Below are 10,827 nucleotides of genomic sequence, written 5' to 3' on the forward strand. Positions count from 1 at the left end.
TCCTGTGCAGGATGGGCGAGTCACTACAGGCGCCCACTATGATGGCCCTCCATTAAAACCCCAAATCGAAACCCTTTCTAGACAAGTTGCCCCAGACCACCAAAAAAAAACCCAAAGTCCACTTCAGAGATGGACAAACGGAAACTAGAGTACGGAGAAGGGTCGAAAATGGGGGTGGGAGGTGGTGGTGGTGGGGGGGGGGGGGGGGGTGGGGCGGTAAAATATTTCAGAATCTAAACTCTTGGAATAATATTAATAGCAATAATTTATTTTTTTCTGCAACGGCATCAATGGACAAACAAATCTCGAAGTGCCAATCTTCAACAAGCAGTGATGACAAATAATAATAATCATAAACAACAACAATAATAATAATAATCAAAATAATAATGTACACCCAATAAACACAATGCCCTACTTGCAGGGAAAACACACTTCAAAACATGGTAGAGCTCAGTAGCTATTTGAAACCAGTCCAAGTCCCACAGACTAGTACAGACCAGAACCACGAGTCCAGTCTGAGTCCAGTATGAGTCCAGTCAATTACCTCACTAGGCCTTGTTTTTGGGTGCATGTGTGTGCGTGTGTGTGTGTGTGTGTGTGTGTGTGTGTGTGTGTGTGTGTGTGTGTGTGTGTGTGGGTGAGACAGTCCTGTTGAGGACTTCTTCAGTAGCACAGTCTATTGGGCACCCACTTTGCAAGGAAAGTTCATTTGGACACCCACTGGATTGGAGGGAAACCCCTGGGTGCCATGAGTAAAGTCTTTAGGGAACCCAGCCCATGTTCTTGTTGCGTAAATGGGAACTCAGGAACTCCTTCCACACACTGAGGACTTTGTTAGTGTTGATCATAAAACAAGCCAAACGGATGAGGGTTCACACGGTCCAAAAAACACCCAATAAGATTAGAGTCTCTTCAGTTCAGAATCATACAAAAACAAAACAAATAATAATCATCATGATAATTATCATATAGGAACAACAACACAATAGCTAGGTCATTTAGGAACTGCCACATAGGCTTCAGATTGGGAATGCTACTTCATAACTTTCATACATAAAAAAAAAAGAAAAAATCAAAATAATAAACAGTAATTAAAAAGAAAAGTTGAGGGAAAGGAAAAAACAAAACAAAAGAGAATATTTTGAAATTCTATGAAATCAGAGAAAATAAAAAAAAGCGCAAAGCGTTGAGCGAGGAGGAGGAGGGGAAATTTACTCGTGTAGAAGCTCTTGGAGACAGTTGGGGGACTTGAAGACCTCTGGGACCTCGCTGTCCAGTTTGCAGATGACCTTGTAGATGGCCTTCTTCCAGGACGGGTCCACGTCTTTGCCGGCCACAATGGCGTTAAAGAACTCCCTCAGTGTGATCTCTGACACCTCCAGGAAGCGTTCAGGGACCTTTACAGACACAGGAAGGAAAGAAATGATTATTGATCTGTGAAAGTATATTCTACGCTTTTGAATACATTGCTGTACGGAGACAAAATTACATCTCTATCATTTTGCAGCAGTGATTTCTTGCTTTATGCTCAACCCTTTTATCTCCTCCCTTGTAGGATATGTTCATATTTTCACAGTGGATGTCAAACCATAAATCTCCTGTCTCTTGAGTATCTACTTCCTTAAAAGCCAATTGAGGCGTCAGCCTGAGAAAAGTCACTTCTTGTGAGTTCTCAGGTTTCTCACACCTCCCACATCCCTATCCGCAACATGGTGAGCGTGACATCTTTATGAGACTCACTGTAAATCTGTGACCAAACAAGAGAGTGGAGCTGAGTGAAGAGCGGCGGAGAGGTGCTGGCGAAAGAGGAAGTACTAAATGCTTTGGGAACGAGGAGACACGCCGCCTCTTTAGTGTCCCTGACAGCAGCGCTCACCGACACCATGGAGATGATTAGTCTGGCAAAGATCTGTGACACCTTCCCCCAAGCCAACACTCTGTCACTCACACACATACACAGTCATGCAGGCGTGAGCGCACACACCAGCGCACACACCTCCTTGTGCCAAGATGACACATCCTGTACTGTTACAGAGCTCTACATAATGCTCGCTACACACACACACACACACACACACTAGCTACCCTGGTGTGTTTGGCTGAGTCTCTTTCCTCGACTCAAAGCTCCAGGGCGACGCAGCCTTCAGGGGTCACCTGCTTGGATAATGCTGACTGTCTCCCTGCCCGCCTCCCTTGATGCTCACACACACACACAAACACACACTGTCACACACACGCATTTACAGCAGCAGCAGCTTGCCCAAAAGCCTGACAGTGCGCACTCCGCTCCACTCCTCTCCTCCAGTGTCCTGCAGATACTCATCAGGAGTGTCAGGACACAGCAAGGTTAGCGGCCACTGGAACACACACACACACACACACACACACACACACACACACACACACACACAGACACAGACACACACACACACACACACACACACACACACACACACACACACACACACACACACACAGACACAGACACACACACACACACACACACACACACACACACACAGACATGTACACACAGGCATGCCTCTTGATACACACACACTTATACACGCATGGGACAGCCACCCCCCCTCGGGGTGATGAATGGAGGCTAAGATGCCCGTGTGTCTGGTGTGTGTGCATATCTCCGTCCACAGCTCGAGTGAAAAGGTGAGTCGTGAATAAGGAGCTTGTACGCTGTGTGTGTGTGTGCGTGTGTGTGTGTGTGTGTGTGTGTGTGTGTTTGACAGAGTGAGAAAACACACAAGCTAACCCAATTCCCCAAATACTCAATTCCTCTGGTGGGATAGATATAATTCATTGTTTGGCTGCTGTCGTCTGTGAAATACTGGCACAATGACCCCGGTGGGAGGGCAACTATGTGTGTATGCGTTGTAAGTGCCTGGGCGGGCATGCGCAACCTTTTCCCAAAAGACCTCGCTAACGGGCCGATGCAGCGCTAGCGTCCTAGCCGTTAGACGCAGGGAGTGCCGCATTACTAAGAATATTCCTGCATGGAATTTCTCCTGACGTTTTGACTATAAAAGGACAGCAAAACGCTGACTGCAAGGAGAAAGCAATGTCAAGGAGAAAAGGGTATTGGTATTTCAGATCCTCTTGACTGAGAGAGCGAGAGAGTGAGAATGGGAGGGAGGGAGAGAGCGATGGCAAGAGAAGGAGGGGCTGAGAAGAGTCTAAGGAGAGAGAGCGGAGCGACAGAACAGAGGGAGTTATTCCTGTCCCACAAGCCTTTGTTTTGCGAGTATGTGTGAGTTGTGTATGTGAGCAAGCTGCCTCCTGACCAGCAGTGAGCCCTAACTGTTTGCAACCCCTCCCTTGTCCCGCTCTACCCCCCTCACTCTCCCCCCTCTTCATCTCCCTCTCTCTCTCTCTAGGGTCAGCTGTTGGGCCTTTGTTCCAGAGGCATTGTGGGGGATTATCTAGTGTGGCCGTTCATTCGCTCGGCTGTCCGGTAAATGGGGCCAATCGCGTGGCTCACAATCCTTCATACATATTTCATAGGGCTTTTTAACAATTTCTCAGCAGAGCCCAAAATTAAAGGACAGATGTACAAAGAGGGGAGGAGAGAGAGATGGAGGCAGGGGAAAAAAGGAGTATAGAGTGAGGGACGGAGGGTTGTGTGCGTGTGTGGAATGACGCCTGGAAAAGGCAAATAAGGTGACTGAGAGTTCATCTACACTATGCCGGAAACATTTGAATATGCGTCTTTTTATTTTTGGCTTTTGGTCCAGTGTTTCCACCAATGTTTTTCTCACCTGAAAACAGATTTTCGAAAACCTTCTCAAAAGTGGATAAATACAAAAAATGAAAACAAAAAATACGCCATCTTTGCTTTTTTCTGCAACAAAAAAAAAAGTGAATGATAATGTAAGCCTGCACAGTCATGGTCAGCGGCTGACAATCACATGGTACAGGTGTTGTCATTAATCTGCATTTATGATTATTTTAGCCAGACGACTTTACAATCATGACAATACGATTTGATCAGTGGCTCTGTGCAATAGTGCAGGAAACACTGTTTGCCTCCTTGTCGTTATCAACAGGGAGCATTTACTGTGTGATCAAAACAATGTTTTATGGTTTCTCAGGTTACAGAAAGAAAGACATAGGAAAATTAAAATAACTAAGTTTGCATGTAACTAAATATAGTATACGTAATAATGGAAAGCAGGAGGACAGATCTGAGCTTTAGCAGATGACAAAAGAGATGTAGCCATTTTCCTGTTGCTCGGATTTTTATGATAACAACCTGAAAACCCCACCAGTGTAGACACATGAGTCTGAATGAATAAGGACTAGCATGAGTGAGGTTGACCTCTCCATGTGTCACACACAGACACATGTACACTTTCTGTAAAAAAAAGTCTTACGGCCCTGTGAAAAATAATTGGTTTTGTTCTGAGAGTAGGGTCGAGAGAGAGATGGAAGTGTGTGTTTGTGGCGGGGGGTCCAAAAAAAAAAAAAAAAAGCTTTCATGAAAAGGGATATTATTGTGGCTCTACCCTTGTGTAACACAATATGAAAGGAGGAAGAGAGGAGGAGGGAAAATGGAAGAAAAGAATCAGCAATACCACACACACGTTTCTCTAACCTTTGCATTGTGCTGTGTGTTGGGTAAATACCAATCAGGGAGAAAGGATGAAAGAAAGAGAGCAAAGGAGAGAAAGACAGGAAGAAAGAAAGAAAGAGAGAAAGAGGGACTTCTCTGACAAGGGGCAGCAATGAGGCAGTTAATCACTCTCATTCACTGACTCCCCCGCTCTCCCCCATTCTCTCCACCTCTCTCCATCTCCCTCTCTCGTGACAGGTTGCTTTGAGACAGAAGGATAAGCTCTTTTTCAGAGAGAGGGAATCGGATTTCCTGCTTTTTGATGAGATAATAAAATATGACGGAGGACAATAGGAGCCTGTGGACGGCTTGCTGGGAGCTATTCACTCGGGCAGCGGCCCCTGTCTTAAGACTGCTTAGACAAACGTTTAAAAAAGGTAGCCAGAGGCCCAAGCCCTCGAATAAAGGCTACTGTTACACACACTGTGTGCAAGTGTATGTGTGTGTGTGTGTGTGTGTGTGTGTGTGTGTGTGTGTGTGTCTTTCCATGTGTTTCGGTAAAGCCTGAGAAATCTCTTCTCTCTCGGTGACTCAGGGTTGAGCTGTTTGTTTGGCCAACGTGTTTCTCCCCTTTGCTTTTGGGAACTGTCAGGAGATGTATTGCACCTTCTATTTGCACAGCGTTGGCCAAACAAGACAAGACCCTGGAAGATAAGGCTGTGTGTGTGCAAGTGAGTGTGTGCGCTAGTGAGCAGTAGCCTTGAAGGATGAAATGCAGGGACACAACACGAGCCCCTGCTGCCAGCCAGGTTAATTCCTAACCCCAACTCAGCCTGGGAATACCAACACTTCCCATGTTTTTCGATCACTGTACGTGTATATGTGTGTGTGTGTGTGTGTGTGTGTGTGTGTGTGTGTGTGTGTGTGTGTGTGTGTGTGTGTGTGTGTGTGTGTGTGTGTGTGTGTGTGTGTGAGAGACAGGGAATTTATAGATTTTGTAATGTACTGAACGCCATACATGGGGTCATCTGGCATTGATTAAAGATATGTTTCTTTGCAGGGTTTGTGTCTTAGAAATATTCTCACTTCTGCTGACAGCAAAACATGCGTTTAAAAACAAGAGTTGAGACTGAAGTGGAGCAGACATTTCAGTGAGTCAAGCCAGAGCTTCCCGAACCTCGAACACACACACTCACACACGGGCCCCTGTGCCTCACGTATCTGCTCTGATCAATAATCTACAAAGGCCTTGATAAGCCCTTGGCCCACACTGTCACTTTAGGCAAACACAACCCATGTCCCCTTTCTTCCTACTCCCCATTGCGCTTGTCCACAACCCCCTCTCCTGCTGATAAGACCATGAGTCCAACCGACTAGCGAGGGAAAGAACAGGCAGAGTCGCAGTGGATCTTTCGTTTAATCATTTCCTTCCCAAGTGCTTTATTTTCTCAACCTTCCACTTTTCCTAAATTCCTCTCAAATCCTCAAATCTGTCATCCTTAAAGTGTGCGTTTTTCTACGTTCCTAGGCGAATACTGGGACGGGAAACGGGCCTCAAAGCTGAGCAAACACCAGCCACCCTCACTCTACTGATAGCCTTGAGAACATGGAGCCTTGAGGGGCTGTTGTGTATACATGCACGTGTGTGTGTGTGTGTGTGTGTGTGTGTGTGTGTGTGTGTGTGTGTGTGTGTGTGTGTGTGTGTGTGTGTGTGTGTGTTTTGCTGTCTGGTGTATGTATGTATGTGAGCATGAGCACTAGCGTCACATGGGCTCTTCTCAAGGTGCACCTCCGCCGGGGAGTCAAGGACAGGACAGGGTCAAAGACATTGATGAAGTCACTCTCCTATTCCATGTTCCTCGCTCCTCCCTCCATCTTTACTTGCCTCAACCCCCACCCTTACACACACATACACACACACACACACACACACACACACACACACACACACACACACACACACACAGGCTGCAAATTCATATCATATTAGGGATACCCATCATGGTATCCCATCTCTTTGCTTTGCTTTATACAAATTGGGGGTTGTGGCAAGGGTGCTACCTTTATATCAAACCAAGTAACAGACACAGTCAACTGACAGAAAAATTATCTGTATTCAGAATAATTGCAAACAGCAGGGGAAGCCAGAAATCACATTTCAACCCTTGTTTAGAGACTTAAAAATTCATCGTCTGAGCTTGTAAGGAGGACACAGGCTGAGAGAAAGCGATCCAAACGAAGGGGGGTCACAGAGCGTTGTAACGGGGCCTCCGGAGGTCAAGAAGTCAACATGGCTCAGAGAGACAGAGAGAGCAGGAGGCAGAAGGGAAAGAAAGGAGCAAGGGAGTCTGGAAGATAGGAACAGGACATCTGGAGAGGAGGAGAACAGAGGGAGGGAGGGAGAGGAAGAATAGAAGGGTAGGAGGAAGGAGGGTGTGGGTGGGCGGGCAAACAATAAAGGATGGAGAGTAAGAAGCTGCAGCGAAGGAGGGAGGATAGATAGAAGGGGGGAGTAAGGAAGGGCAAGCGAGAGAACAAGATGGCAGGAGAAAAATAAATAAAAATAAACTGCAGATCGGATTGAAGGAGGAAGAGTTTGGCATCAGCAGGGAAAATGGGAAGTGTGTGTTTGAATGGGGGGTTGCTTTGACACATCTGCAGCTCTGATGCACGCCCTGGTCATTTTGGCATGAGTCCCTTTGCCACGCTTCATTAGTCTCACACACACGCACGCACACACACACACACGGAGGGAGACCAAAATGGTCCAGAAATAATGACATAATCAGCAGCTGTGCCACAGAGCAGGCTGCCCCTCACAAGGTGACCAGGGACAGAAGGAGGGAGGAGAGGGGAGAAGAAGGGAGGAGGAGGGGGAGTACTGATGGAAAAGCAGGGAGGAGGGAGAATCAAGTGTTGGACGAGCGCAGTGAGATGTTTGTGTGAGCAGGTGAGAAAAAGGAGAGAGGGGATCATGTAGTTCTTTATGTTTAAGTGATTCCTTGCTACCCTTGGTGCCCCAGGCTCTACACACAGCTCTGGTCATTTAATCAGTGCACAGAATAAAGTGGTTTATTCTCACATACACACTCACACACACACACCACACAGTGAAGAAAAGACCTGTCAGGGTACGTCAAACGGGGGCCCTCAATAGCCTCCGGCTATTCACTGAGAAGCAGATGATCCCGCTCTCTATTCTTTTCTTTCCCTAACTCTTCTCAATAAGAGAATTAAAAAGCCAAGACAAGTCGCAAATTATGCTCATGGCATGACGAAGGTCTGGGGTAATATCTGGTGATTTGTTCGTTTTTTCTTTTCTTTTTGTGCGCTCACTAGGGTGGTTACCAGTCTCTCATTAAATGGTTGGTTCATTCCAAATAAACTAATTTTCTCTCTAAGTTTTTGTGGTATCTAGAGTTAGATTATTTTGGTTTTATTTGCTCTGTTTTTACTGCAGAACACTGTCAACTACTTTCTACCAGAGCGACAGGAACACTGTTTTGTTGTTGAATGCTGTGAGCAACACAAATGGAATACCATTCACCTCCATTGCAAACAAAAATTATGAGTTACAGTAAAAAAAAAACCTAAATCTTGAAATTTAGGTAAATCAACCTTTCAGGTTATTACTCCCTCACAGTCTCATGGCTTCAATAAAATAACAACACAAGTTTGAATAAAAATTTGATAGTACGTATTCTGTTTTCTACTCTACATCTCAGTCTGTAATTATGATCATTCATCAAATCAGTTCATAAAAATAAATAAATATGAACATAAGACGGCGCCTCTCCTCAGGTCATCCTTACTGTCCTAATTGTACCGTCTCTGTAGAAAGAGAAGCTGGTGTGTTTGTTGTCTCTGGTGGGAAAAGCAGGTGCACACACGCACGCACACATGATTGCATGTCAGTATACAAGGACAGCATGTACTCAACATATTATGTGTTGCTGTATATGACAAACAGCTGTAATGTGCACGCATGCTAAATGCACATGTAGGGGAGATTGGTGTAGTTCAACCGTTTCCCAATGAAAGGGATAGAGATTAGGGGAATGATAGTGTAGATAAGAGGCGTAGAAAGCAAGTTAGGGGAGGTGTGCGTGTGTGTGTAGTTGACATAAACCCACTGGCAAATTGTATTGGTTGTATTTTTGGCAGCTCTGAACTTAAATCTATACCGCCAGCTTTTCAACTCCCTCCCTCTATCTTCTACCTCTTTTTGTCTTCAATGGCTCTTCAAAGAGAACCCTAGAGCCTTTTTACTGAAAACACCACACCTGTGAGCAAGTGTGCGTTTATAGGTACGTATGTATGTTTATACATGTTTGTATCTGTGTCTCTGCATGTGCATCCAGTGCAACAGCCGTGACCTTTTCACCTCAAATTCCCTGAGGTTGAACCCAGGTCAAAGACACACCCCACGCACACAAACACACCATGCCCTACGTGGTGAGAAAACAAAAAAAAACAACAGGGAAGAAGAAGTGCAAGACAGGGAGGGGAAAAGCAGGAGGAGGAGGAGAAAACAGACATTAGCCTCTCTGGGTGGAGAACAAATGGAGCCCCGAGAGGGACGTGAAGAGGAGGAACGAGGGAGTGAGGGGGGAAGGAGAGGTGAAGCACACAATGCTATGGGGCACGGCGGTTGGACAGACAGCATCTGCTCTCAGCTCTCTGTGGCTCTGGTAATGGATGGAGAGTTGGAGAGACACAGAGAGAGCAGGAAGGAGGGAGACAGAGAGACAGCGGGAGGAAAAGCTGGGAAACAGAGGGAGGAAGAGAGGATAATAGAAGGAAAAGGCAGAGGGTGCGTATGCGAGGGCTGGAATTGAGCTTGGTGAGGGAACGGGAGTGAAAAAGTCAAACTTTAAAAAGTTTTCTGACATTATTTTGTCACTTTGTATAAAAAACAACACTGTGGATAAGATTGTGTATATGGAAGGGCGTTATCAATTCGAATAGAGGGATGACAGACGGATGGACGGACAAAAGAGGAAGAGGGACAAAAGGAGTGAGACATCTTTCCAATAGGAGAAAGAGCAGCTGATAAGGGAGGACACACGATACCCGCGTGTGTGTGTGCGGACGAAGACCTGGTACCTCCCTCTCACATAGAGATCATAGGGACTTCCTCTTTTAAATGCCGAGGTGTGTGTATGTATGAGTGTATGCGTGAGTGTGTGTGTGTGTCCTCTGTGGGAGGAGTGGTCACTGACAGAGGAAACTTGGCCTAGTCTGTCTTATGGAAATCTGAGAGTTTCCCAGAGCCATCATAAAACTACCTCTCTATCAGACCCCACCTCTCTCCCTCTCGCTAACCCATTACCAGGTCACACACATTCCTGTCTTATGAAAGATGATGTGTGTTGTCATTGGGGGTTCAAAGAAAGACAGAGGGGGCTGCCGAGTAAAAAGAAAAGGACACTAAGCGAGAATTTTCACTTGAGTCCTCACATGAAAGCACTGCTCGCTCAAAGTCAAGGCTTTGGGAGGCCGGGTGTGTTTTGGAAGACTTTGATGGTGATGGACAGAGCGAATGAGAAGCGGAGAAGAAAGAGAAGAAGAGAGGGGATCAGGAGGGGGGCTGAGAAAAGAGGAAAGTAGAGCCGGGGTCTAGGTAATTAACGGCAAGCTCTTTAATTACCGCTGGTGTTCATTGTGCCAGAAGGAATGTGACAATTATGCCATTAAAACTTCCTAATGGGGGGAAAAAGCGAGGGAGAAGGAGAAGGGGGGGATAACGGAAGACATGCAAAAGAGGAGGATGAAAGAATGAAAGGAGAGAGGCAACAGAAGGAAGAGAGAACGACGAGAGGGAGTGAGGGAGGAGGGATATGAAAGGAAAAGGGGAAACAATCGCGACAAAAGAGGAGCTGGGAGGGAGATGGGGAGCGTATTAGGCCAGCACAGTGACAGAGCAGATTAGCATCAAACAAGAAAGGCCACAGACGTGTGTGTGTGTGTGTGTGTGTGTGTGTGTGTGTGTGTGTGTGTGTGTGTGTGTGTGTGTGTGTGTGTGTGTGTGTGTGTGTGTGTTTATGTGTGTGTGATCACTGAAACAGAGGACATATTCATTCCAAAGACGCCACCAAGGTGGATGGAACTTTGATGATGCAGAATCTGGCAAAGGGAAAACTCAGTGTGTGTGTGTGTGTGTGTGTGTGTGTGTGTGTATGTGTGTATGTGTGTGAGTGAGTGTGCTTGCTGAATCTGCGTAGGCTCCTGTTTCAAGTGGTGGTGCAGGCAGGTAG

The 10,827-nt window shown here is 46.1% G+C and overlaps 1 protein-coding gene across 2 annotated transcripts in view; it reads right to left on the reverse strand.

Annotated features, from left to right (window-relative positions):
• Positions 1-247: 247 nt before the first annotated feature.
• The window catches only part of LOC115003769 (prospero homeobox protein 1-like), a 29,244-nt gene continuing 18,664 nt past the window's right edge, over positions 248-10,827 (reverse strand). For both annotated transcript variants that reach the window (XM_029425686.1, XM_029425688.1), the window contains exon 5: positions 248-1,400. In XM_029425686.1, coding sequence (XP_029281546.1) covers positions 1,215-1,400 — 186 coding nt within the window. In that variant the 3' untranslated portion in view covers positions 248-1,214. The remainder of the gene's footprint in view (positions 1,401-10,827) is intronic.

This window comes from Cottoperca gobio, chromosome 24 (genome assembly GCF_900634415.1).
Source record: "Cottoperca gobio chromosome 24, fCotGob3.1, whole genome shotgun sequence".
Lineage (NCBI taxonomy): Eukaryota > Metazoa > Chordata > Actinopteri > Perciformes > Bovichtidae > Cottoperca > Cottoperca gobio.